The sequence below is a fragment of the Monodelphis domestica genome, chromosome 2 (assembly GCF_027887165.1).
Source record: "Monodelphis domestica isolate mMonDom1 chromosome 2, mMonDom1.pri, whole genome shotgun sequence".
NCBI classification, from domain to species: Eukaryota; Metazoa; Chordata; class Mammalia; order Didelphimorphia; family Didelphidae; genus Monodelphis; species Monodelphis domestica.
This window is the reverse complement of record NC_077228.1, coordinates 513,645,770-513,667,257: the sequence shown is the minus strand read 5'-3', so window position 1 is coordinate 513,667,257 and position 21,488 is coordinate 513,645,770. Positions and strand designations below refer to the sequence as shown.

Genomic DNA, 21,488 nt, shown 5'->3' with positions numbered 1-21,488 from the left:
TGCCTGGTGAAATCTGACCCAAACTTTCAAGTCCACCTGAAATGCTGCTGCTTCCCCTTTGCCCACCTTCCCCACCAGATGGGAATGATCTTTTCTCAACGCCTCCTTGGGTCTGTGGGGGTGGATGGAGCGAAGGCCGTTGGGTCAGGCGCTTAAGAGAGCAGGGATAACTCTGGAGAGCAGTTTCAGCTCCCTCTGTGCCCGGCATCATGCCTTACGCACAGTTGGTGCTTAATAAATCTTTGTTGTGTGCTGTTGGAAAAATGCAGGTTGATTTCCGAAACTGGAAAACAAAACCTTTGAAACAAAGTCAAATAAAACAAATTCCCATTTTGGCCTTTACTGAAAAAAAAAATGCAGGTTGATTCATTGATAAGATCTTTCCTATCAGAAAAAGGAAGCTTTCAATCTGGAGGGCAGAAGAGTCCCCCCCCCCCCCCCCCATGAGTCTGGTCCTCTGTCTTTCTCCATATACATTATATTATATATTTACACACATCTGTAATATGAATATCTATGTTTGCCTGTATCAATTTGGAATGAAATCAGGAAGGTGGGTCGAGCCAGGTGGAAGGCTGGACACCTACTGGAAGGCCCCTGCCCTCCCTAGACCTCAGTCTCAAAGGCTTTGTCTTATTAAATCTGTTCTAAATTGGGAACATTCTTTCAGAAATAGAAAAGTCTCTCAGCCCGCAGGGTGACTCAACCTTCCTAACCATCTTGGCTTCGGGACTCCCCCGGTCTTTACTTGTTGCTGCTGAAAATTGGCTGGAGATTGGCCGGAGATTGGCCAACCACATTTAGTGGTTGTCACAGCTCAGAGAGGAATATTATTTTCTGGCTTGGTCCCCTACTCTTTCTGTTTCCAGTGGGTGCCTGGTGTGTCCTCTTTGGCTTTACGGAAGCTGGGCCTCCGTCCGGTTTCCTTAAAAGTCAAAGATTTGTGAAGCTTCCCAAGGCGGATGGCAAGTCCTGGGAATCCCAGCTTTGGTTTACTTGCTCGGATTCATGCCCCACTGGGGAGTCTTGGCAGGAAGCAAGAGGGATGTCTCATTTTTTAAATACTCTTTCTGGATTGGGTCTTGCCTAAACCGGAAAGAGAATCCCCCCTCTCCAAACTTTGGCAAAGTTTGGGCCTCTCAAGTAATTTCCTATGTTTAATTGACCTAGAATTGAGGTGGAGGGGGAGACTTAGCTAGGGTCCCCTTGGATGGTCTTTGTCTATACTGGTCTATGATGAGGAGGGAAATATTATAGGTGAGCGTGCTGACCAGTGATTACCGGCATCTGCTGAAGGTTCATCTCAGGACTTCAGACACTGCCAACGTGGCCCTTTTCTCTTCTCCTCTAAACTTACACACTCTTCACCCCAGAGAGGCTGCCAAGTTTGATCCGACTGGAACAGCTCTGCCCCCTCCCTAGCAAAGGGCACATGGGGGCCCACTGAAGCCCCAGATTGAAACTTCATGCCTTAGCTCTCTCGCCCTTTGCATCTGCTGAGATTCCTCCATATTGGAGACACAAGACAGTTCAGGAAACTGCTATCACAGCCTCCTGTTGCATGGCAACCTTTTAGAGGGCAGCTGGGTGGCTCAGTGGATAGAGCACCAGAGCTAGAGACAGGAGCTCCTGGGTTCAAAGGTAGCCTTAGACACTTCCTGACTGTGACCCTGGGTAAGTCACTTGACCACCATTGCCTAGCCCTTACGGCTCTTCTGCCTTAGAACCAATACAGAGTATTGATTCTAAGATGGTAGATAAGTAAATAAGTAATTTTTTTTTAAGGAAACATTTAACAAAATGGACAGCTTTAGAGAAGTCTTGATATGGTGAGATTAACTCCGCAAAGGAGACAGAACATCACCAAGGACCCGAGTAGTCCCAGTGGAAGTTCCTGATGGGCTCCCTTTTGTTGACTTTGAGCCCATTTAAAAAAATATATTTTTATTGTCTTGCAAAACACACTTCCATATTAATCATTATTGTAAGGGCAAACACACATAACCCAAACCATGAAATTAAACCACAAATACGTTGATGTGAAAGATGACTCCAACAGTTCTTTCTCTGGAGGTGGGAAGCATTGTAAGTCTTTCAGGATTGCCCCAGATCATTGCAGTGCTGAGAGTAGCCAAGTTTTCACAGATAATTACCACCCAGTATTCTTGTTACTGTGTACAATGTTCTCTCAGTTCTGCTTATTTTGCTCTTCATCAGTTCCTGCAGATCTTTCTAGCTTTCTCTGAAAACATCCTGCTTTTCATTTCTTATAGCATAATATTATTCTATCACCAACATGTACCACAGTTTCTCCTCAGACATTCCCCAATTTCCAGTTTTGTCTCCAAAAAAAGAGCAGCTATAAATATTTTCGTACGAGTAGGTCCTTTCCCCATTTTTATTATCTCTTTGAACTACAGACCCAGTAGTGGTATTACCACATCAGAGGATTTGCATAGTTTTATAGCCCTTTGGGCATAGTTCCAAATTGCCCTCCAGAATGATTGGATCAGTCCACAACAACTCCACCAACAATGCATTAGTGCTTGAGCCCATTTCTAAAACATTTAGGGATGCTACTGTAACGCCCGGTGCTCCACAGTAGAGGGCTGGCACCATTCTTTCGCCTTGTCTTTGCATATTCAGTTATTCTTAATTGTATTCATTGGAGGATGCCAGATGGCAATGGAAGAAGGTTGGTCTGATCTGAAGTCTTTCTGTTTCCTAGGTTGAAATTTCTGTTTGGCCCTTCTGCTGTCCAGGCTTTGGATCTTGTCGATCGACACTCTGTCACCCGGATCGCCTCTCCTAGCGGGAGAATCGTCTATCAGGTAGAGTTTTTTAGAGAAATTTCCATGCTGGGAAATTCTCATTACATTTAAATTGTGTATTTACTGGACTTACTTTGGAGGAATGCTATAGTCAGATTACTTCCTGTATGTTAGGAAAGCATTTGACCTGCCTGGAAACATTTGACTGTTAGTAATTGAAATAGAATCCCTTTGCAGCCTCAGAATTAGCCAGGGACTGAGAGTAAATGGGCATTTAATCTTGGGCCTCATTAAGCTGAATGTCAGAAATTATGCATCCTTTATGGGATGGAAAACAGGAAATGCAAACAGCATGGGGGCGGGGGGGGGGGGGGAGAAAGAATTCCTTCTTTTTGGCCAATTGTGACTTTTCCGTGATTGGAACTAGAGGCACAATTCTTTCCCAAGCTCTTTAGCATCATCACCTCTTCCGGTCAGTGGGCGTGAATCAGGTGCCTGCTGTGTGCCAGGCACTGTATGAAACGCTAGGGCAACAAAGAAAAGCCGAAACAGGCCATGCCCTCCCAGAGCCCCCGTGCTTGGCACTAGAATCTAGGGTGCTCAGAAGGGACTCCTCCAGCAGGCAGAGACCAGGGATTGGAAGGAGCCAAGGTGAGGGGGACAGAGCATTGTGGACGTTATAGGGCGTTAGCCAGTCTGCTCACAGGCATGGAGTAATGGGGGTGCGGAATCACAGGCTGTGAACAGGGTTGGGGGGCAGGCGGGGAGAAAGATCACTGGAAAGGCAGGAAGGGCCCAGAGGCTGAAAAAGGTTTTAAATGCCTAACAAAGGCCTTGGCATTGGAACCTTGAGGTAATCGGGAGTCGCTGGAGTTTTTGAGAAGAGACGGACACCATGTTGGGCAGCTCTTCCCAGGGATTCATGTCAAGTCACATGGCTATTGGAAGTTGTGGAATAAGTGGACAGATTCTGCCTGCCCCGTTGGTGTCACCACTTTGTCATTAAGGATGACACTTGGAGGGGCAGCCAGGTGGCTCAGTAGATTGAGAGCCTGACCCAGAGATGGGAGGTCCTGGGTTCAGATATGGGCCTCAGACACTTCCTAGCTGGGCAAGTCACAACTCCCATTGCCTAGCCCTTACCTCTCTTCTGCCTTGGAACCAATACCCAGTGTTGATTCTAAGGTGGAAGGGTTAGGGTTTAAAAAAAAAAGAATGTCACATGGAATTTACCAACTAGAGGTCAAGGGGCATCTCAGCGGGATCACTCTGTCCTGGGAAATAGACAGCTCACTGTCTCGGACCCCTGTCCTCGGGCACAGGAAATAGCCCACTGGCCATTGCCCTGGACCACAGAAGCTCGGAGCCTTGTAGATGTCATCATTCTCGTGCTAGAGATCATTTCCTTCTCTCTCAGCTGGGCTTTGCGTACTTTTTTCTGTAGTGAAGAGGCCCCGCTTTTCTGAAGAAGAGAGGAGAGGTGCAGAGGGCTGACCACTCTTCCCACGTCCCCCTGTGTCAACTTTGTTTTGCTTTTTAATCCCATGTAGCACTTGACCTAGGCAAGCTGGCTTCCAGCTGGCTCCTCGTTTTCAGGGGCTGCCCACAGCTGTGCCATTCACACTGGGTTTTCGTCTGCGGCGATGCTCGGCTCTCTGATGACCCCGTTAAGACCCTAATGACTTTGCTTGAGACGTTTTCCATCATAGTTGACTTTTTCCTTTTCCCAGTGGTTATTTTCATTTGTTTAGTTTTCATTATTCACATCCTGTGTTATATTGGGTTGCCTTATTTATCGTAAAAACGCTAACTTCCTTGGAGTGTGGCAATCAGCCCAGACTCTGAATTAAATGGGACTGTGGAAACTTCACGCCCTTGGGATCGTTCTTCATGGTCCCATTTCATTGTACTTGGCTAGTGTCAAGGGTCTTCCAATTAGGGAGGACATGAAAAAGATGTGCTGGTGGTCTTTCTGAGACATCCCATTGGTCGCCCTGGGTGCCAGGTCCAAAGCTGACTTTCTTCCCATGAGGCACCTGTCTAATTGGTCTGTCCCCAATCCTGGGGACCAAACGTTGGTGTTGGGACTCTGCTCTGCAGGCTTCAGCACGTTCCACTTATTTACCCACTGGTTCTGGGTTTAGAAATTTTGAAGTCCACTCGGGAACGAGGTGCCCATCCTCTTGGTTTGGTTTCATTTACAGAACCGTAGGCTTAGAGCTGGAAGGGGCTCGGAGATCATCTTTTCCAGCCTCCTCATTTTACAGAGAAGGACACTGAGCCCCAGGAATATTTAAGTGACTTGCCTGCAGTCACAGAGCTAACAAGTATCTGAGGCAAGATTGGAACTCAGGCCTTCCCAATTCCAAGTCCAACCTTGTATCTGCTGCATCTTAGAACATCCTCGTGCCTTTCAAATAGATGATTTCCTCCTTTCAGTTAAGCCACCCTCTCAAGAGCTGGCTGGGAACAGAAAATCTTGGGTAGTCACGTACTCACAGGCACCTTCTGCCTAATGTACCCCCTCTAAAAACAAAGCAAAGCTTGTTGTCCAAATGGTCGCCCAAACTATCCCCCAAATCACCTAAACCATCGCACCAAAAAACTCCCCCCGAGAGAACTCAGATATGTTTTGGGAAGAGGAGGTCCCTTTCCATCCCGTATAAGTTTCGTTATTTGCTTGAACTTACCGTGGGAGAAGAGTAAAAGTAAGCATTCAGTGCTTCCCACCTCCCATAATGCTCCTTGGCTCAGACTTAGCCTTTTGGGGCCAGGGAAGGTGCCAGCCAGCTGATTGGTGCCAAGATCCATGCGGTGGCAGCGGCGTCCTGCCACACCCCCGCGTGATGCTCGGGAGAATCGTCCCATCCGTGCGCACCAGGCGCTGCCCACGCAGAGACCTCTCGAGGCCCTGTTGTCTGTCCAGGGAGGCAGAGCCGCCTGCAGGCGTGTGCAAGCCCAGAGGCCCGACGGTGGTGTGCCGTGCTTCGTGGAGCCTCGCACGCGCCCCGGGCATTCTCCGTCTGTCTGGGCAGCCTTTCTCACCTCTTCCCTCTGCAGCTTCAGTCTGGGGTTTCCAAACACTCCGGGGAAGTTCTTCTACCATTGCTCCATAGAGGAAGCAGCAACGTGCCTGTCTCCAGGCTGAGCCCCTTGTTCCATTCGAATGCCTGCCGGGCAGGGGCTGTGCTGGCCGGTCCGGAGGGTGCCCGGCTAAGCCACAGTTCTGCCGTTGCAGGGAGACGCGCGAAGGGGACGTCCCACACCCAGCTATGACGCCAGGCAGGTTGTAAAGGCTTCCGAGGGGGACAGAGAGAGAAGTGGTGTAAACTCAGGCGCGACAGATTTGGAAATGTCCAAACGAGTGAGTTAGAAAAGGTTTCTTGGGAAATCATTGCGCTCAGGGGTGCTTAGGGGCCCAGCCCCCTCGTTTGACCCATGAGGAAATCCCAGAGAGATTTAAGAGTCGTGGTCAAGGGGGCACAGCTGGGTGGCTCAGTGGATGGAGAGCCATGCCTAGAGAGGAGAGGTCCTAGAGAGGACTGGGTTCCAGTCTGGCTTCAGACACTCAGAACCAGTACACAGCATTGATTCTAGGGCAGAAGGTAAGGGTTAAAAAAAAAATCAAGGTAGAGCACTTCAGGTTAGCAGACATCGTGAGCCAAAGGCAGAGATGGGAAAGAGTAAGCTGTGTTGATGCCTCGGAACATCCAGTGCGAGCAAAGGGGGCTCCAGAATGGATTGAAATCAGATTGGAGAGGCCTTGGAACGGCAGGCCAGGGTCTTGGGTCCAGAGCAGCACAGGGCTCCAGAAACCTGGGAGCCAGTGTCCTGCTTACAGATGAGGAAACTGAGACTCAGGAAGAAGAGGGGACTTGCCATGGCTAACACGACAGGCGGCGTCTTAGGCGGGAAACTAGCTCAGGTCTTCCAGACTCCAAACCCAGTGCCCTGTCCACTGGGCCTCCTCAGCCAAGGAGCTTGGCCTTTATTTAGTAAGTAGGGGGGCCTCAGGGGAGGTTTGGGAACAAGGAGCTCTAGCCAACGAGCAGTAAAGGAAGGCTACTCCGATAGATTGGTTAGGGTGAGAGGAGAACCAGGGAGACCATCCAGGAGCTTCTTGCCATATTCTAGAGTGAGAAGGGCTTAATGTAAGGTAATGGGAAGAGAAAAGAGACAACAGAGGAGACTTCTGGAAAGAGAATTCATGATCCTCGCAGACCTCAGAACAGCAGCAGAAAGGCTGATCATTTCCTAGAATGTTTCACCTCAAGAAAAGCTCTGATTTATTAAACTCACAAACTAAGGGAAACAAAGGGAATACCACCAGGAGAGGTGTATTGGTGGGCAGAATATAGGAAACCCCAAGCGATAACCCAATAGATACCTTCCAGGAATCAAGAAAGTTTCACGTTAATTGGGGGGAAAAAACCAGGAGGAATTAGTTTTTTAAAAAATCTGAATGCAGCTAAAAATATTAAAGTGGAATGAAAAAAGAATAACATTTGTACTTTAATACTTCAGTGATCTATAGTTTCTCGGTGTGGACGTTTCTTCCACTTGTGTAAGTTGTATCCCCCTCACTGCCATAAGTGAGATTCTTTTTTTTTCCTTTTTCTTTGTTTTTTTTAAGCCCTCACCTTCTGTCTTAGAATCAATACTGTGTATTGGCTCCAAGGCAGAAGAGTGGTAAAGGCTAGGCAGTGGGGGTCCAGTGACTTGCCCAGGGTCACACAGCTGGGAAGGGTCTGAGACCAGAGTTAAGTGAGATTCTTGAAGAATTGCTATTATCAAAAGTTTCCATCCACTGAACACCATGTGGTGATGGGGCCTCCACTCTTGGCAAGGCGGGTCCTGGGTGGCAGGCATAGTGGTCATGACCAAGCCCGAACTCAAAGGCTTTACAGTTTGGCCCAAACCCCTCTGTGACCAGCAGCCTCTGTGCTGTTGTAAAGTATTAGGTTATGACTCAAAAAAATGGACAATGATGTAGAATACATGAAAACTCCCCCCAAAAACTAAAAAAAAAAAGAGGATTAAATGAGGTGAGGGTAAAGAACAGTGGATAGTACGATCCACGCCGAAAAGAGATGACGAGCCTGGATCTGGGATCTCTTTGGTATAAGGAACTCTCGAGTGAGGATACCCTCCACTAAGGCGGGTTGGTACCTTCTCTACCCTGGAGCAGGGGCCTTAGCCTGGACCTCCAGAGGATCCGTGGGTAGATTTCGAAGAATCCATGAACTTGGATGAGAAAAGAAATGTCATTTTTATTTGTTATTCTCCTCTCACGTAAGATAAGCATTTCCTTCAGTTATTTAAAACAGTGGTTGTTTTCTGAAAAGGGGTACATAGTTACAGCCGAGGTCTTTGACACAAAGAAGAACTTCCATCTTGGAAAGTTGCCTAGAGCCCTGAGGGCTGACGTGACATTCCCAGGGTCACACAATCAGACTGGGCCAGAGGTGGGCTTGGCTTCTGTCTGCTGTGCCACATTACCAAATCTGTACATGAGAAAAAGTAGGAGGAAGAAAAGGCTGGAAACTAATTGAATTGGAAGCCTATTTAGAAACAATTCAATTAAGTGAAAAATGTGGAGGACAAGTGTTGGAGGGCAGAACTCCGAAATAGCCGTATCCCTAAACGCAGTGAAAAAGAAAGAATCTGATCAATATTATTACAAGAAAACTTCTGGGATGGTTCCCAGAACCGTCAAGAACAAGCAACACTATGCAAATAGCAAGAATCCCCAGAATTCTAAGGAGACAATTAAAATTTAGGCCACCCAGGCAGAGAGATCATCAAATTCCGAACCTACATCAATTACCATAAAATAAAAAATAGCTTTGTTTTAGGCTACCAGAAAAGGGTCAAGAACCCACGTCTCCCCTAATCCTAGAGCAGCGAGAGCAGAAAGGACCCCCCTCTTGTTTTGTCCAGGCTTCTTGTTTGGTAGAGGCAGAAGCTAAAACCCAGAAAGGCGACTTGCCCAAGGTTGCCCACGTCCAGCCACTATTCCAGGCTGCTGCTTAGGACTTCTTTGGATGAAGATCTCACCAGGTATCTCTTGGCTTCAGCTGTCAGGTGGACAAGAGAGAACTCTAAAGGCTGAGCGTAGACAGGATGGACCAGATCTGGGGATGAGGGGGCCAGGAGGAGAAGGCAGGAAGTTCAGCTGGTGCTAGGGAAAGGTAGGGGAATATGGAGGGGATGCGGGGCCACCAGCCCGAGTCTCGAACCTGTCTGCCTCAGTTTTCTCATCTGTAAAATGGGGGAGCCTAGGCTAGATGATAGCTAAGTTCTCTTCCAGCTCTAGATGTATGACCCTATGTAATAGTTAAGTCAGATGGCAATGAGGATCTGTGTTCAAGTGGTGGCATCTGGTTGGGGGATCCTGAGGGGGTAGAATCAGATTCTTGAGTCATCGTGATATAGTCGTGTCTGACTCCTTGACTCCATTTGAGGTTTTCTTGGCAAAGATGCTAGAACCTTACCTTTTATAGATGAGGCAGACAGGGTTAAGTGACTTGCCCAGGGTCACTCAGCTAAGTGTCTGGGGCTGGATTTGAACTCAGGAAGGTGAGTCTTCCTGACTCTAGGTCACCTAGCTGCCCAGAATCAATAGAATGAATCAATTTAATGAAGCCTGGGTTATGAGCGTGGGAGATGAGGCGTTCAGTGGCTCACTGCTAGTAAGAATGAAGCCAAAGGAGGGCCAGCTTGGTTTGGAACATGTTGAAGGTGGGTTTGGAGGCCTGGAGGTGGGAGATGAAACTGTTGGTCAGTATGAGAATGCTCCGGAGAAAGGGCAGAGAAGAGGCCAGGATGCAGGGCCAGCAGCGTCGAGCCCCAGAGAGGTCCCGGTGCTGTGGGAGGCCCCAGGACGCCCCCCTCCCCCCCACCATGACTAGACATGTGTAGCAGCAGGGGATGGCTTAGATTCAAATGGACCCTTTGGAGGTCCCTCGAGGAGGCCCTAACAGTGAGAATCCCACAAGAGAAGCCAAGAGCCCATCAGGAATAGGAGTGGTAGAACCCCTTCTCTGGTCCAGTAGACAGACTTGGCAGGGAAGGCCAAGAGTGTGGCTCGCGTGGAGAGCGGGCTCTTCCTGCCTTAAGCCATCATCCTGAAGGCCGAGACTCGCCTCAGGGGCATTTCGGATGGCCGCCCGCCTGGGCTGGCTTGGTAGGTCCAGCTGGGGCACGAGGGATCCCTATGCATCCGAGCCCCATCCTGAAACGTGAGTCACAGGCCTAGCTCAGATCCTACCTTGGGCACACGAGCGAGCCTCCCAAACCTCTGTGAAATGGGGGTCCTGGGAGTCCCCCCGGCCTCCTCACGCTCTCTCCCTGCCGTTAGGCAGCTTTAACGCTTGGACGTTTTCTCTGACAGCCAACCTAAACCCGCCTCTTGGTAGCGTCCAGCCCCCTTATTAAGGGCCCTCCACGTGCTTTTTGGTCCCAGGGACCCCCCGACCCATAGACCCAAGCCGCAAGGGACACCCTGGCCCCCCTCGGCCCCCTCCCTTCCTCTGAAGCGCCTCGGAGTGAGTGCGGGCCGAGCCCTGAGACCTGCCTCTGCCGCTCGCGTGCTCCGTGTGTCCGGCTGCTGTGTAGCATCCTCGGCCCGAGGGCTCCTTTGGGCTCCCCGGCAGGGACGAGCGCGTCTCCGCCCTCTGGTCCCTCCGAGGTCTCACAGTCCGTGCCGAGGGCTGGGCCTTGAGGTGACTGGCCCAGGATCGCAGCCAGGACATGTCGGAGGCCAGATTTGAACCAGGATCCCCTGCTCTGTCCATCGAGGCCCCTGGCTGGCTGCCTGACCCCCCACGCCTAGGCCCCCCCCAAAGGCTTTCCCGCGCTCGGGCCACGAGCGCCTTTGGGGGTGGGGTCCGGAGCGGCCGCGTCTTTGCAGACAGGCGTCAGGACCGCTGCAGAGGGGGCTGGGCCACGCCACGGGAGGCAGCGTTTCCCTTCGGGGAGGTCCCCAAAGCTCTCCCTCCCACGCACTGCTCCGTGTGGTCTGAAGCCCTGCCTTTGGTCTCCAGGTGCTCGGGAGCTCCGGGAAGGTGTACACGTGCTTTGCCTCCTGCCATTACTGCTCGTGCCCGGCCTTCACCTTCTCCGTGCTTCGGAAGAGCGACAGCCTGCTGGTAAGGGGCGTGAGCCAGGCTGGCATCCTCGGGCTCTGGGGCGGCCTTTGCAGAAGAGGACGCGTTTGCTCGCTCGTGCGCCCCTTCTGCTCAGAGAGCTGCGCGCCGCTCGGCCTTGGCCCTTCCGAGGTCCCGGGCCTGGGCTCCGCAGCCGCGCTTCAGCTCAGCCTCCCCACCAGTCAGGAGGCCTCCTGGGAATAGCCCTGGCTCGCGGGATCCGAGATCCGGGGTAGAGGGAGCCGAGGGCCAGGAACGCTCCGTGCCTGGGCCAGTCACGCAGTCTGTAAGGGACAGAAGGGATTGGAGCGCGGGTCTTGGGAGCCCAGCCAGGACTGTCCACTGCCCCAGGATGCCCTTCCTCTCCTTAGCCTGCCTGGCACGCTGCCTTGGCCCAGGGGGCCCAGGAGCACATCTACACTGTCCGCCGCAGGAGGGAGCCACGGCTTCCTCCAGAAAGGGGAGACGTGCGTCTATTCCCTCGCCCTCAGCAAGGGGGTCCCCGCCTTTCTCGGGCCCCCTTCTCAGAATCTCCTCTTTAAATGCACAGGACAAAATACAGACGAGTGCAGAGGAAAACGCTTGCAGGCATCAGAGCGCTTTTGCCATCCCCGTTCTCGGACCCCCTGAACTCTATCCTTGGCTCAGGGAGGCTGAGCACTGGAAAGAAGCCACCCAGCAGCATCGGCACCGCCCTTCCCATCCCTTCCCACTGGAGTCTGCCGCCGTCTCGGGCAGTGCTAGGGTTCGAGGGTCTGGTGCCCTTGGCACAGCTGGCGGTGTGCTTGGCCCATGAGGTTCCCCACCCGCCCAATTTGCCCCTTGGTGCAGCTATTTGTTTTATTTATTCTATTTAGACAAGAAACCAACCATTGATAGAGTTGGTTTTTCCATCACCTCGAATAGCTGCTGATGCAGTGAATAAAGTGTCAGGCCCCGGAGGCAGGAAGAACCGCGTTCAGATCCAGCTACAGAGCATGATTTACTAAGTCAGAGATCATGCCAGCACCCACCTCCCCGGGTACTGTGAGCCTCAAGTGAGATAACCGCCCAAGGGCAGGAGTCTGCGTTAGGCCTCTGGTTGGCTGGACAGGAGAGCATGTTGTGGGTGGCTGGCTGGGGCCACGCGAGTCCTTTGCCCTCCAGCTGCCTCTCCTGCATTCTGTTGTGGCTCGTGCCCAGACCGAGCCTGTTCTGGGGCCCTCGAGACTCCACGTGCTTCCCTTTCCCTTCATCACCAGGGGCTCGCACCTGGAGACGGAGGACTTCGTTCCCAGCAGTCTTAGCGAGTGGGTATTTTTCCCTTTAATTTAAAGGACTGCTGGGTGGCTCAGCGGATGGAGAGCCAGGCCTAGAGACGGGAGGTCCTGGGCTCAGATCTGGCCTCAGACACTTCCTAGCCGTATGAGCAAGTCCCTTGACCCCCACGGCCCAGCCCTGACCACTCTTCTGCCTCGGAACCAATACACAGAATTGATTCTAAGACAGAAGGGGAGGGTTTAAGAGAGAGAGAGGTGGTTGTGGTGGGTTGGGCAGAAGTGAGATGATCTGCTTTGGGCTGGTGAGTTTTTTCTCTCTGGTTTCTCCCAGATAAAACACAAAGGCCAGTAGGACGAACCCTAGACCAAGAGGGGCGACGAGGGGGTTCTTATCCTGGAATCTATGATTGGCTATTAGGGCTTCCATCATTATTTTCACCAATTGCTCTCACTGAAATGGAGCACTTCCTTCAGTTATTTCAGAACGTTCTTATGAAAGGGGCCCCCGGCTTCACCAGCCTGCCTAGAAGAAAGGACCGCGTGTCTGGCCACACCACTTGGTGGTCACGTGAGGAAAGCCTTCCGCCTGGGCCTCAGTTTCCTTATACACAGAATGAGAATCTGTCTTTTCGGTGCCAGCATTCCGTTCTGCATCTCTCTGACCAGGGAGCCCCCCCTCCCCGGGCCTTCTCCATACCGCCCCTGCCTTTCGCTGGTAGGAAGAGCCAGCTGGATGCAGGAAGCTTTCAGTTCTCTGAAAGCTTGTCAGGCCGGAGCTCCGTGGCTGAAAAAGGGCCCCCCCAGCTTTAGATACTGGCTTGCCTGCTCTGGATTAACAAGGCGCCGATGCCTCCTGCAGCCGTGGGCAGCCGAGGGCGTCCCATCCCCTGACGTCCCTGTTAGCCGTCAGTTTAAGGGCTTTTCTGTCCTGAGGCATTCCGCTTGCCCAGCACAGAGGGATGCAGCATCTGGGGCAAGGGCAGGTTCTCTGAGTTCTCTGTGGGCTTTGTAGAAAGGCCTCCTCGTGCTAGCTCTTCTCGACCCACCTCTGGCTTCTTTCTTGGTCCAGGCCAGGACGTTGGAGTCAAGAGCTCCTGAGGAGGAAACCCCTTCTACTGATGCCGGTTCTTCTGGCTCTAGCAGCCGCTGACAGGCTGCCTCTTCCCAAGCGGGTTTCTAACTGACTTGTATCTCGTGTCTTCCAGTGCAAGCATCTCTTGGCCACCTACCTTAGCCTGGCCATGGGGGTGTGCCAGGACCTGAGCGTTTCTAACAAGCAGCTGGCTGGCATCTTGTTGGCCCAGGAGGACCCAGAAGGATAAGCAAGCCTCGAGGGCATCACCAGGAATCTTTGGAGATGGAACTTTGCCCCATGAGGGAATATTTCCCACTTCCCTTCCCTTGAAACAGCTGCTGGAATGAAGGCCTGAGAGAGCATTTATTAAACGCTTATTATATGCCAAGCACTGCTATGGTGGCCCCACTTTCTCATTTAACTGTTTGCTCTCTACTTGGAAGGAAAATGGCCCCTTTGGCTTACAGACCGTAGAGTACGCACCTGTGGTTACGGACGAGCCCTCTCCCGACAGGCTTTCTATAGCTAGGAGGCCAGCGAGACAGCTGAATTCTTCAGCAAAAATGGATTGTGGTCGCTGATCTTTTTTTTTTCTATTTTTCTAATGGGGATAAAAATACTACTAGTAGGCATTGTGTTAATGTTCAAATTGGGGGCAGCTAGGTGGTGCAGTGGTTAGAGTTTGGAGTCAGGAAGATCTGAGTTCAAGGGGGGCCTCAGACCCTCACAGTGTGATCCTGGGCAAGTCACTTAACCCAGTTTGCCTCAGTTTCCTTCTCTGTAAAATAAACTGGAGAGGAAAGTGTCAAAGCACTCCATATCTTTGTGGAGAAAACTGCAAATAGAGTCATGAAGCGTCAGACACAACTGAACAACGACAATATTCTGATTCATGGAAACGGTAAAGTAAGAGCAAGCCTTCATTTTCCAAAGGGATGGGGAAGAGGTCTTTGCCAGTGTTTGAAGTTTACTCATCCTTCGTAGAGGCAGCTGGGAAGTAGAAGGAGCGTATGCTTTGGATTCAGAAAGCCTGCAGATGACAGCCTCACTGCCTATTAGCTCTGTGGCTGTCGGCTGCTAGGCTTTTTGAGCCTCTGTTTTCTTTTCTGGAAAATGGGGATCACAGTCCTAACGCTATCTCTCCCACTGGACCAAGTGAGACTAACTTGGGTAAGTCAGTGTAACTGATCCCTTTTAGCCAACGTCAGCGGAGGAGGTAAATTCAGTGGGGACACGGCCGATGCCGAGGGAGCTGGTGGCACGGCTAGAAGAGTCATGCTTTTGTTCAGCAGGCCTTTACTAGGTAACGACTGTGTGCCAGGAGCCAGGAATACCAAGATAGGATCACACAGACAGCATGTGACCAGAATCAGGAAGCCCTGAGTGGGATTGGTTTTCTCTTTGCATATTGAACTTGAAAAGTAGTGGTGGATAGAGAGCTGGCCTTTCCATGGTCACCTGGGTCCAAAATGAGTCTTAAAGTGGGGAGAACCATGGAAGGGATTGAACCTGTGATTTCAGTGGCTTAGGGAATGCCCAATGAGGAAACCCCCTCGATCGACATGGAGGAGCCCATCTGCAACATGTAGTCTTGTAGACGCAACTGGGGCACTCGGGCGTGAAGCTACGTGCCCAGGGGCCCACTGGCAGGATGTGGCCACATTGATTCCCAGCGCCATTGAAATACTGGTTTGATCCCTTCCATGGTTCTCCCCACCAAGATCAGAAATCCTCAAGGGGACAGTGGGATGTGGGACGGGTAAGGAAGGGCCTGAGAAATCTGAGGATGAAGTCTCAGGAAAGGAGAATCATCACCCTAAAAGGGGCATCTCAGCTGGACTCTGAAAGAAGCAGGGATGTCAATAGAAAGAGATTGGGTGGAGAAATGGCCGTTTTGGGTGCCGAGGTTGGCCCGAGCAAAGGCCGGGATGGGAAGTCCAGCCAGTGGCCCCTCCCGAAGTGGTGTGAGAGTCACCAGCAGCATCTATTTCTCCAGTTTGATTAGGCCTTTTCCAACCTAGTCCTGAGCTTAATCAAGGTAGAGGAAAGGGAGCCACCATCTCACCATTTCCATCTCCCTCGTGTGTTTTCCCTCCCCAGGAAAGGGAAAAGGCTAGAGATAGTTTGGGGCATGTTTTGCCACATTAAATTTCTTAACCAAAAAAAAAACCAACAAAAAACAAAACAATGGCTTTATTTTTATTTTTCATTCATTTAAATTATCTTCAGCTTTGAGCTAATACTCTATTCTTTACACATACACAGAAAATGAGGTTAAAATCTCACAGTTTGAGCTCACCCATTTCTTTGCCCCATTTTTGGTATGCTTGAGTCAGATGGCATGGGGAGGACCACAGGCAGCTGTTTTGGCCCCTTCCTCCCTTTCAAAACCGAGAAGGTGACCCCCCCCCCCCACTCCCGCCACCTTCAGAAAAGGGAGAAAGAAAATCGAGCAAAGGTGAGGGGCCGGAAGCTTTTTCCTCCATTGTTCTAGGGTCCCCTTGACAGCAGTTCCCTCCAGGAGAGAGAAGAGCTGCTATCTCCAGGATGAGATGCCCACCAACACTAACGAGCTAGAACAGGCCTCCCCTCCCCAGGGCCCCCTCTCCACCCATGCCTATACGTAGTGTTCTTGTGGCCACATCCAGGGTCAGGAGAGCGAGGCATTGGGTTTCCCCATTGCCTCCAAGTTAGTAAAACATCGCCAAGGGGGGCGTTCACAGTAACAGCGGCTGAAATTCCTTCCTGTTAGAAATACTCCACACATCAAAGATGGTGCGGCTGACCCGTCCTGGCCCAGGGCTCCTCCACCTCCCTCCCGAGTCGTCTGGTCCACACGGGACTAGCAGCGGGGTCTGGGATCCAGATCCCCCTGCGGTACGTTTCCGTCCGTCAGGCCTGCACCAGAGGTGCTCGGGATGGGCAGCCAGATCCACGCCCAGAGGCGCCCGTCGTGGGGCGAAGGTCTCGTGGCCTCGGCGGCGGCAGGGGTCATACATTGGCATCGAGGGTCTGCACCGTCCCCGACTGTCCATTGCTGCTCTTGGGGAGCTCGTCTCTCTGACAGAGGACGTACCTTGAGATGATCCTGCGGAAGGTGTAGCGGAAGTCCCTTATCCGATAGGCGTAGATGATGGGGTTGACGACGGAGTTGGCGTGCGACAAGAGGATCACGATGTGCATTAACTCCTTGGGCTTGTGCAGGGCAAAGTGCTCATCGAAGAGCGTGATACAGTTTGTGGCATGCAAGGGCAGCCAGCACAGAGCGAAGATGCCCACGATCATGGCCAGGGACTTGGCCGCGTGGATCTCCCGCTGCAGCGTGGTCCTCGAGTGGTCCATGAGCTCCATGCGGCGCAGCTGCTGGCAGGCCACCAGGAAGATCTTGACGTAGATGGCGAGCATGATGAGCAGCGGGGGCAGGACGCAGCCAAAGAAGTTGAAGTAGACCATGTAGGTCATGGTGACCACGTTCTCAAAGAGACATTTCACGGGGCAGCAGCTCAGGTTCTTGGCTCCATCAATGCAGTCATGGGTAGCATTGGCCCTACCGTTCCATCCCATGAGAGGAGTCAGGCCGATGCCGAAAGCGAGAATCCAGAGGACAGCAATGACTCCTCTTGCCCGGGTCCCAGTAACTAAGCTCTTGTACCTGTGGCCAGGGGAAAAAAATTCATTACACTCAATTTCTAATCATCAACACATTGTTACACCCTTTTTTGGGAGGGGCGGGGCAAAGGGAATATTATCTTTGCTTTTTGAATACAAAACGATCTTCACCACCACCCCTCCTGGGGCTGCAGTGGATAGAGAACTCCGTCTGGGCTCAGGAAAATCTGAGTTCAAATCAGGCCCAAGATACTGACTGGCTGTGTGACCCTGGGCAAGTCACTTAAATCGGTTTGCCTCAGTTCTCTCTTCTGTAAATGGGGATAACAATAGCACCTACTTTCCAGCAGTGTTATGAGTATTATCCAATGAGATCACTGTAAAAGCACGTGGCACATTACCAGGCATCTAGTAGTTGTCATATAAACGTTTCTTTCCTCACTCTCATGCCGTAGAAGTTTCATTTCTCTAATAAGTATAAGGTTATCATTTGGGGCTACTGGTGCTTAAATGAAGCAGAGCCTGGCTGAGTAAGCCCAGAGATTTCCTGGGCATAAGGAGCTCCCAGGTGAAGAAATCCCCTCTCCCAATGCACATCTCCACCTTTGCAGCTAGTCACAACCAGAAGAGGTGCCTTCCTGACCCACAGCCCAGCTAGAGAAAGACAAGTTGATTTTCCTTTTAAATCTGACATCCCATCAGAGACCATTCATGCCGCCGGGCTTTTCTGCTGCTGACGGAGCTACACACTAAACAAATCCACAGTCAATGAGAGGAACAGTGAAAATCCCTTCAGCTTTCCACATGCACAGCAAACGAGGTTAACATCTCAGTTTAAGCTCACCCATTTTGCCGCCCCCCCCCCCCGGATGCACACACGCAGCTCAATTTAGATTTGAAAAGAAAACAATTGGAGTTCACCGATTGCTTTATCATATTTTGTTGCAAGCTTGAATCTACCACGGTAGTGTGAGACTCTCCAGGTTGAGAGTTCAAATCTCTCCACTCTTGGAAGGAAAGAAGTAAACCCATTCTAGATAAGACATGACTGAGCCCTTTTCCTTAATTGTTCTCCAGCCTTGAAGGCAGCTAGGTAATAGTAAGAGTGCAGGTCCTAGAGTAAAGAAGACCTGAGTTCAACTCTACTCTCAGATACTTACTAGCTGTGTGACCCTGGCCAAGCCACTTCAGCCTCTTTGCCTCTGTTTCCTCATCTGTCAAAGGAGCCAGAGAAGGAAATGGCAAACTCTCCAGCATCTCTGCCAAGAAAATCCCAAATGGGGTCACAAAGTGTCAGTATGACTTAAAAACAATTGAGAACGGACACCCTACATCACAAGGCCACCGATTTGAAGAAGCAGCCATTGCAGAAGAAGGCAGACATCTGGATGGTGTTACCTCCTTCCCATTGGATACCATCTATGATGATAATCTTGGAGACTCAGATTGGGGAAATTCCCTCTTACAGAATGTGGAGAGGTGGACGGCCCCCATTAAACTTGTCCAAAACAATGTCCAAAGGGCTGGAAGTCAATGCATCCCCTTTGATCCAGTAATAGTGCTTCTAGGTCTGTCTCCCAACCAGATCCAACAAAGGAGAAAAGACCTACTTGTACAAAAATACTTAGAGCTGCTCTTTCTTGGTGACAGAAGAATTGGAAACCGAAGGGATGTCCCTCTACTGGGGAATGGCAGAACAAATTGTGGTATAGGATGGTGATACCATTATCTATTGTGTTATAAGGAATGATGAACAGGATGATTTCAGAGAGAGCTGGAAAGACCTTTGTGAACTGATGCAGAGCGAAATAAGCAGAACCGGGAAAGCACTGTACACAGTAACAGCAATACTGTGGAATGATCAACTGGGAAAGACTTCGCTACTCTCAGCAATACAATGAACCAGGACAATTCTGAGGAACTTATGACAATGCTGTCCTCCTCCAGAGAAAGAACTATTGCAGTCAGAACGCAGACCAAAGCGTATGATTTTCCACGTTGGTTGATTATTTGGGGAGGGTTGGTTTTATATGATTATTTTCTACAAAAATAAACAATATGGAAATATGTTTTTTATGATAATTACATGTATAACCCAGATCAAATTGCTTGCTGGCTCCAGGAAGGGGGAGAAAAAGGACGGAAGGAGACAATTTGGATCACTAACTTCAGAAAACTTGTGTGGAAATTTGTCATTACAAGTAATTGGTAAAATAAAATTTTATAATAAAAATAAAAAATTAGGAAAGAAAAAAAGCTCTAAAAACTCCCCAGTTAACAAGACCTGGTGATGCATGATCATGGATCAAATTGGATGCCTTCTGCTCCGACATTTTATAGAGGAGGAAACTGAGGCTCCATGACTTGTCCATAATCACCTAGCAATGTGGCAAGGTAGATGAAGTTCTCTAGTGGAATCCAAATCCAGGCTCCGGTTCTCCTTGGCTATGTGACTTTGGACAAGATCCTAAGCCTCCAGGTCTGGGATCCCTCATCACTCACATGTTCCACGCATTTCTGTTTTTGATTGCCTTGTGATTCATAAAGAACCATAAAAGATGTCGAAAGAACCTGATAAGCCATCCATTTGTTTTGAAAATCCAAAGCTGCATAGAGGGTACATGTGTGTTTATAAATATACATGTTAGTGTGTATATTTTTTGTTCACTTATTTCGAGCACGGCCCACTCTCTGTGACCCCGTTTGGGTCTGGAGTGTTTTATCATTTCTTTCTCCAGCTCATTTTACAGATGAAGGAACTGAGGCAGTGACTTACTCAGGGTCACATAGCTAGTGAATACTTGAGGCTAGATTTGAATTTGCCTTCTTGCCTAGGATCTATCCACTATGCCACTTAGATGCCTGAATGTACATGTCCATGTTACTAAATGCTAAATGGATACATACACACACACATACATTTTATAGCAGGACATGCCTGTGGTTAACACTGACTCATGCTTGCCTAGGCTTTTAGGGCACTGGGCTGACTGCCCATCCACCATATTCTGGGGATCCTAACAGCTGGAGTTGAGGAGAATGGGTGTTCCAGGCATGTGAATGCTCAGACACAAATGCCTTGATTGAAGTGACCAAGACAGGTTTTGAATTTGTCTTCCTAACTCCAAGTGGGCACTCATCTACTGCACCAATTATGTATGTGCCTCAAGACAGTGTGTGAATAACTAGGTAAATAATAAGATACAGAGTCCATGGAGAGGAGACAATAGCACTGGTGCCTCTTCCAGCAAGTGGGATTGGAGCTGAGTCTTGAGGGAAGCCGAGGACACCAGGAGTGAAATGATGAGGGGGTGCTAGAGGCAAAAACGTGGGAGATATGGGAGATGGACCAGTAAGGAGGCTAATGAGCTGGAGAAGAATGAGTTCTGAGAAGACTCCCAAGGTTAGGAAGGAAGGGGGGGGAGGTTATGAAGAGCTGTAAATGCCCAATAGAAAGCTCAATATTTGATAGGAGAGGTCATTGGGAGCCAGTGAAGCCCAGTGAGGAGGGGGTTGAGATGGTCAGACCTATTCTTCAGGAATGATGAAACAAGACGTGCTTCTGGGTAGAGATATGGGGACCTACAGGTATGGAATGCTGCATATACTATCGGAAGTCATTGGGTGCCATTTTGCTTAACTATTTTTGTTTGCTCTAATGGGAGGTCCTTTGGGCGTGGAGAGCTGGATTGGGAAGTGATTGTGCCATGAATGTGAAAAAGGTCAATAAGAAACTTTTCAGACTCAGCTGCTAGGTCACGGTCTAGCGGGGACTGGCTGCCCTTCCTTCGGATGCTCTGAAGCAGCCGGAGTTGGGGCACGTTCTTGCCTGCCCAGACAGCTTGCTTCCGTTTCTTCCTCTCATCCCTCTGATGATAGCCATGGCATGTCTTATTCGGTTATTCCTCAGGGCGGTCTTTGCTGGCTGCTCACTCACAGAGCCTCCCTTTGCTCTCACTTAAGGAATGTGTCCTGGCCAAGAGATCCACCCTCGCCTGCCTCTGGAATGCAAAGCCAAGGATTCCTAGGGAAAGCTCCTTCTCTGGGATCCAGGTCAGGGAAGAAGCGAAAGACCAGACCCACCTCATTTAGGACTCGCCTCTCTATGGCCCTTGGGGGTTTATAAAACTTTTCAGCCTAGAATTCTGGGAAGGAGATAGTTCCCCCTCCCCTTTTAACCTTTCTTATCTCCTTACCCTTGTAACCCTTATCTTCTGACTTAGTATCAGTTCTAAAACAGAAGAGCAATAAGGGCTGGGACATGGGGGTTAAGTGACTTGCCCAGGGTCTCATTGCTAGGAAGTAGCTGAGGTCAGATTTGACCCAAGACCCTCCGGACACCAGGCCTGGCATTCTTATCCACTGTGCTACCTAGCTGTCCTGAGAGTTCCATTTCTAGGAGAAGAAACTAGGGCTTGAGGTAGAATGTGAAAAGATCTATATTTTCTTATACTGAAGTGATACACACAAAATCGACAGAGGCCTGTTAGATGGACAGAATGTGAGCTCCTTGGGAGACATCAAAAGCTTTTGCTACATATTCGTCCCTGAATCTGTAGCACCTAGCAGAGTACCCAGAACACGCTTAAAAATTGCTTGTAGCATTGATCACAAACAAGTGGCCACT

The 21,488-nt window shown here is 50.2% G+C and overlaps 2 protein-coding genes across 9 annotated transcripts in view; one reads left to right on the top strand and one right to left on the bottom strand.

Annotated features, from left to right (window-relative positions):
* Positions 1–21,488, top strand: part of ZSWIM7 (zinc finger SWIM-type containing 7) — a 55,715-nt gene that overhangs the window by 4,486 nt on the left and 29,741 nt on the right. For 6 of the 8 annotated variants that reach the window (XR_463534.3, XM_007485811.3, XM_056819689.1 and 3 more), the window contains 2 exons: positions 2,729–2,831; positions 10,817–10,921. Coding sequence is in view for 7 of the 8 variants with exons in the window: in XM_007485811.3 (XP_007485873.2) it covers positions 2,729–2,831; positions 10,817–10,921 (208 nt within the window). In the remaining variant the exon portion in view is untranslated. Of the gene's footprint in view, positions 1–2,728; positions 2,832–10,816; positions 10,922–13,382; positions 13,644–21,488 lie in introns of those variants that run through there. The other 2 variants (XM_056819692.1, XM_056819691.1) reach the window with 1 other exon arrangement.
* Positions 15,431–21,488, bottom strand: part of ADORA2B (adenosine A2b receptor) — a 48,387-nt gene continuing 42,329 nt past the window's right edge. The window contains exon 2 of the mRNA XM_056819686.1: positions 15,431–16,904. Within this exon, the coding sequence (XP_056675664.1) occupies positions 16,244–16,904 (661 nt within the window). The 3' untranslated portion in view covers positions 15,431–16,243. The remainder of the gene's footprint in view (positions 16,905–21,488) is intronic.